Below are 5,750 nucleotides of genomic sequence, written 5' to 3' on the forward strand. Positions count from 1 at the left end.
TCCTGAACAAGAAGTGCTTTATTGTGATACATTATTAGAAATCTTTTACTACCTTGATCAACACTGAAGCTGGCTTTTCCTCTATCAACATACAATTCAGAGTATATTTGCTCTCAGCTTTTTTCAAAGTATTATGTCTGACTCCAGAACTCTGCGCGCTCTCATAGAGACATCGGCGAGCCACCTGACCGTCACCATTAGGCATCAAACACATACACAACAAAAACTTTCTACAATGACCATCTTTGCACTGCCACAATGGCAGAGACAACAGAAACAGAGCCAGAATGAGCAGCAGGCTTTGTGAGACAATACAGGGCCACATTAGAGGAATGATGCGTTTTGGCAAAAATACTGACTATAAATCTGAATGTAGTAAAAGATCCCTTATAACTCTTTTCCACCGACATGTGACTAGTGTGAAGCCAGTTCTGCCCAAGGAGGACCATCCCAAATTTCCACAGGTTTGACAATCGAGTGGTAAAGAGAGGAAGAAAGGGTCATTTCTAAGGGGAGATAACAACGCAGGACAGACTCTGTTGGCTGCTTCAGCAAATCATTGGTGAATATCTGGTGATAGCCCCTCTATCAGACACTGACATCAGTGGTTTCAACTCAGGGTCCAGCATTTGTGGTGCTGTATCAAAAAAGCTGGCGTTTTCTCAATGGAAATGCATAGAAACGTGTGTTAACTGGCATTTATCTCTTTGCTCTATAGATTAAACCATATTAGAAGAATTTAATCACAGAATGGGTTAAATTAATTATGTTTTTAGATTAATATCAGCTCTAACTTCCAAAAGAGTGAAAAAAAACAGTCAAATTTGTAACATTTCTGCCAGCTATACAACTACATTAATCCAAGAGTAACCGGTGCACTTTTGATGTTATATTCCTATTTTCATAATACTTTCTGACCAATTTTGAAATCATCTCTAAGCAAGAGAGAAGCTGAACCAGAGTCATTACTCCAAGACAGAGGCAAGCAGAAACAGTGTTCCAGGGTTTCAGCCAGTCTGTGGCAGCTACTGGGTGAGCTCCTTGAGGCTGCGCAGCGAGTTGGCACAGCTGTTGATGAGGCTGCAGAGCTGGATGCTTGCTTCCAGTGAGGCTGAGCTTTGTAACTGGTTAGTGGCCCAGCGAAGTTTGGTGAGGACAGCTTCCTCGGCTTCCTGCAACACAAGTCGCTGGGCAGAGCTCTGTGGAGTAACTGAGGGACGAGCTGGTGCCAGGGCTGCAGTGGAGGCTGGAGTTGAAGGAGGAGGGACAGCGGGTGGAGGCAGAGGAGTTCTTCCACCTGCGGCAGCCCCCTCACAGTGCTCTGGTCTAGGCTGGGGAATGGACATATTTCCCTGACTGCTGCTGGGGCTGTCATTGAGCTCAGGAGTCTGGGACGGTGTGGGGGACTGGGCTGCGAGCTGCCTTTCCCTCACCTGGGACAATGCAGCCTGAGCATTCAGGGCTGGGAGGAAGAAAGAAAGGGCAGACAATGTAACAAGGACACAAAGTGGGCTAACATATGTATGTTTTTTGAAAAGACATTTATAATTATTTACATGGAAAACATAAGACTATGTGATTCAAAGGTTTAAATATCTATTGTGCGGACAGTTTGTGAAAGGGTGGTCGAGTAGCAATTTATGTTCAATCTCGTTTTGCAGTGTAAATGACAGTTTCCAAATCTTCTAAACAACTTGAAATTTGTAACTTTAAATGTAAATTTGTCTGGTTGAGCTGAAGGGTTTTAAACAAATTCTAAGGACACTGGAGAAAGCATCATTGGACGGCTGCTCCTACTCATAATGTGTTAATGCTACTCTTTTTTTTTTTGGTTTTGTTTTTTAAATTCGTTTTTTCCAGTTAATTGCTTATATGAATTCTAATGTTTTAAAATGTAATTCTGTATAGATATTTAAACGGGTCAATCTTGAAGATATGACCCCATGTCTCAATGAGGTTTACCTGCATAAATACATTTTAAATACATTTTTTTAATGCATACCAGGGTTGTCTTTGTCAATATCAGAGTCCAGCTCCTGGCATGAGACGCAGTAGTTTTTCTGCTGTTTGTCCTGGAGAAGAATAGTCTGAAAAACACAAATATATAAATGATGCCACTCCTCACCTTCTGTTCATGATAACACCTGCATACATTTTTACATAATTTTTTTTTTTTTTAAAAGTGCCACTTTGCACCATCAATGACACAGCAAAACCATGTTTTTATATTTCCTAGCACAGATGATGACACAAGCCCAGGCATGTTTAACAAGAGATGATGATTTAGGACCCAAAGGAGCTACTTAACAAAAGGAAGGAAAAAAAAAAAAAAAAAGTTGTTTCACTGCTTGAGGCAAAAATACAACCAGGCTATGAAGCCAAACAAAAACAAAACAAAACAAAAGGATATCTGCAGCTGGTGATGTGAAACCGAATGTAAACATGACTCCACTGAGCATCACTGGGGCACTCCACATGACAGGAAGAGCGTACAGTGGATTGAAATTACTGATGCAGTTAACATTGTGGTAAAGGAGTGTTTTAACCCTCTACACCCCATTAACAGTTGCTCTAAACATCCCCTTAAATGCACGTTTCTACTACTATTTGTATACACACACACACACACACACACACACTATATTTTAAAATATCTGAACAACAATTACACCTAACAACAAATTGGGGGGCGGGGGCACACATTTCAATTAAACATTAGGCGATAATTTACGTTTTCATCCCAGTCACTTTGTCTGGCATTCATGTGTAGTAAGTGAAGACTCTCGGATCACAGTTTACCTCAGCTGTCAACATGCTGGGTGAGAATACCCCACGTGCATTTACAGTGGGGGAGTTTTACAGCTTCTGAAGGAGGCTGTAAAAGTTGGTGATGAGTCAATGAGTCAGAGAAAGTCAGTCCTTCCTGATGACAGTGATACTGAGGTGAGTTGTTGAGGATATCCTGAACTTCTGTCAGTAACCACTGCTTTTTCTTTTTTCCCCCCTGATGTGAGCTTGTGTCAGAAGCTTTCTTTTAAGTGGATCTAACGTTGTCAGCCTCTATGAATAAAATCTCAGACGATGTGAGAGTGTAATCAAACTGTTTATGGGAGGGATTTTTATTTAGCTGGCGCAATGTTAGCGTATAACCAGGTGGTGTTATAGTTGGTATGTTGCCAGCTGTCTGGAGACAGGAGTGTCTAATCTGCTGACAACCAGGTGAAATCTGGAATAAATAAGTATTTTTATGGACATTTTCTTATGTTAAAGCATGTAATTCAGTTCACAAGATGAGACTACAGGTGAGCAGGAAAAGGATGAGGTGGGCATAAGGGAGAAGTGGTGAATGAGGCAGATGAAGAAAAGAAAAAATGATGAGGAAAATATAAATGTACAAATCTCATATAGTTTGAAAGAACTATCTGTGCCATCTTTACATTAAAACTAACCTATAAAATTCACACTTTACCCTATTTTAGTTTTTTTCAATATTTATGCGTTTGTAATACTTATCAGATTTCCCCTTTTGGGACATCCTAACAGAACTGTAACGTTTATAGACGATAAACACTAGAACCCTCAGGAGGGGTGATTTTGATCACCCAATCTGTGTGCTCACTCCTCTGCCTGCAGCTCTTCACCTCTTCACCTGCTCAAGACTAAAACTGATTTGGTTGCTGTGCTCTGGATTTCACTCTTTATTTGCTCGGATTAGCTCTCCATTCATTTCAGCTACGGCTCCTCTGCACAGCCATCAACCTTCCTGGTTCCTCACACATTCAGTCACACAGTGCTTCTGTACCACTCCACTTCGGCTTGAAATCCCATCCTCAGCTTTGCAATAATTATTTACTTTGGATCCAACTACAGTCCCCCTACATAGAGTTTTTAAATAAATCATATCTGGCAAGTTCTGGCTCAAGTGTAAACATGGTATTGCTGGGCAACCCTGTGTTTGCACTGAAGCACCGCAGCAATTTCCTAATGTTGTAAACCTGCTCAACATTTGGCAATAAAACCATTTCTGATTCTGCTACAGCAGTGGTTTCACATCAGTTTCTATGGGGTCAAAATGATGTCCTCCGTGGTTCTAGATAAAAGCACTCATATTTTTTTCCCCTTTTGATCCCACACTCAAAATTCAGAGTTTGATGAAATACGAGATGATGATGATGATGAGGTTTTAATTTAACAAAGTCACATTTAAAATGCCAAGAGGGTCAAAACGACCTCCTTCTGTTAAACAGGTGGTTAAAAAGCTCAACTAAGATATGACATCCCAGGTAGAAAATATTATTCAATTTTATTAGGTGCAGGTTAAGTTCCTTTAGTTGGAATAGTTGTTGCGAAACTGCTATTGTTTTAACCTTTTTTTAAGCTCTTACTTAAAATTTCCAGGGATTACATTATTTAAGCCATTTCTGGGCTTACATTTGGCCTTTGCTCTCTCACTGTTTATCATGCAGTGTCAGTACTATTGCACTATAACCCTGCTGGCATCTTCTGACAATAGATCCATACTTCAAATTAGGAAGTCTTCATTTTGTTTGCTGCTGGCTGGGAGCTGCAATCATCAGGACGTTGATATTTTTCTATATACTTTGAAATATAATTATTGCATATTTAATAAAATATCATGATAACATATCAGAGGCTAACTCACCCAACCTGACAAACACAGCACAGCGTCCTGCTTCACTCACCCCACACACTTCGCAGGCTTCTCCAAGCATCTTGTACCCTTTCAGCAGGTAGTCTCCCATCAGCTTGCTGATTTTGTCTTGCCGCTCCCTACGAGCCTGGATCACCTTCATTTCTGCTTCTGTTGGAGGCTCCCACTTAAAATCCTCTTCATCTGCAGGTCAGTAACAGCCGAAACGTTTAATTTTATTTTATTTTCAGATTTCAGACCACAACTATCCTTCTTTCGTATTCTTAAAACTTTAGGATTATAAACAGTCTTAAGCGCTTCTGTAACTTGTGGATACTATTATATGTCTGCTTCTACTTTACCGTTTCAGCGAGATTATAACAAAAACCCTTTTGGCACTGTTTTGAAGTGTGACTATCACAGGTGAACTGCTCTGCTAGGAAATGACAAGCTAGCTAGCAAACCAGCCGGGCTACCGTTTGGCTAACAACATGTTTACGCTGGCAGCGACGAATTTAAAAGCAAAAATAAAGTAACCCAGAGGAACAGCCTCAATAAAAAGAATTTCTTTTTTTAAATCACAATGCAGGAAAGCAGCAGAAATGTCAAAGTCAGCTTGTTTTTACAACACAAGTTCACAAACCTCCATTCAAAGCCATGTTTCTTCTGTGCTACACGTTGGACGTGATGACGCAATGCAACGCTCCTTCTTCCTCCTCGTTTCTTCCTCCTCGTTCGGCAAATATTTGAGCACAGCCGCCTGCCCCTAGTGTTAATTAGTGGTAAATACCACAAGAGTGAAATTTGGTGGGCAGCGTTCCCACTCCTCGCTGTTATAGTCAAAAATGGTAGCAATAGCGCCACCGTATGCTGATTAGTTAATTAACTTAAACAATTAAATCGTTTCAGCTAAACTTCTCATATGAGGATTAAGTGGATGATTTCTTCTTCTTTTTCTTCTTCCGCTTCCTCTTCTTCTTCTTCTTATTGTAATAAATTATTAAGAGAGTAGGAGCAGTGTGCTTTTTAGCACAATTTTGAAAATTGGAAGGGTGCCTGAGAAATGGAAGTGCACTAGAGAGGGATAAAGCTGATGGCT

The 5,750-nt window shown here is 40.4% G+C and overlaps 1 protein-coding gene across 1 annotated transcript; it reads right to left on the reverse strand.

The window, feature by feature from the left end:
* Positions 1–5,420, reverse strand: znrd2 (zinc ribbon domain containing 2). Its single transcript, XM_005926368.3, has 4 exons — positions 5,295–5,420; positions 4,704–4,855; positions 2,003–2,087; positions 1–1,462 (listed from the first exon to the last, which is right to left on the reverse strand). The coding sequence occupies exons 1-4, from the start codon at positions 5,308–5,310 to the stop codon at positions 1,026–1,028; spliced, it is 690 nt and encodes a 229-aa protein (XP_005926430.1). The 5' UTR covers positions 5,311–5,420; the 3' UTR covers positions 1–1,025.
* Positions 5,421–5,750: the final 330 nt, after the last annotated feature.

This window comes from Haplochromis burtoni, unplaced genomic scaffold, assembly GCF_018398535.1.
Source record: "Haplochromis burtoni strain Fernald_Lab_line unplaced genomic scaffold, NCSU_Asbu1 Contig_83, whole genome shotgun sequence".
Classification (NCBI taxonomy): Eukaryota; Metazoa; Chordata; class Actinopteri; order Cichliformes; family Cichlidae; genus Haplochromis; species Haplochromis burtoni.

Coding starts and splice junctions, on each gene's coding strand:
- znrd2 (XM_005926368.3), bottom strand. Junction 2,088..4,703: donor AAGCCTGCGAAGTGTGTGGG/GTGAGTGAAGCA, acceptor TGTGTTTTTCAG/ACTATTCTTCTCCAGGACAA. Junction 1,463..2,002: donor TATTGACAAAGACAACCCTG/GTATGCATTAAA, acceptor TCTTCCTCCCAG/CCCTGAATGCTCAGGCTGCA.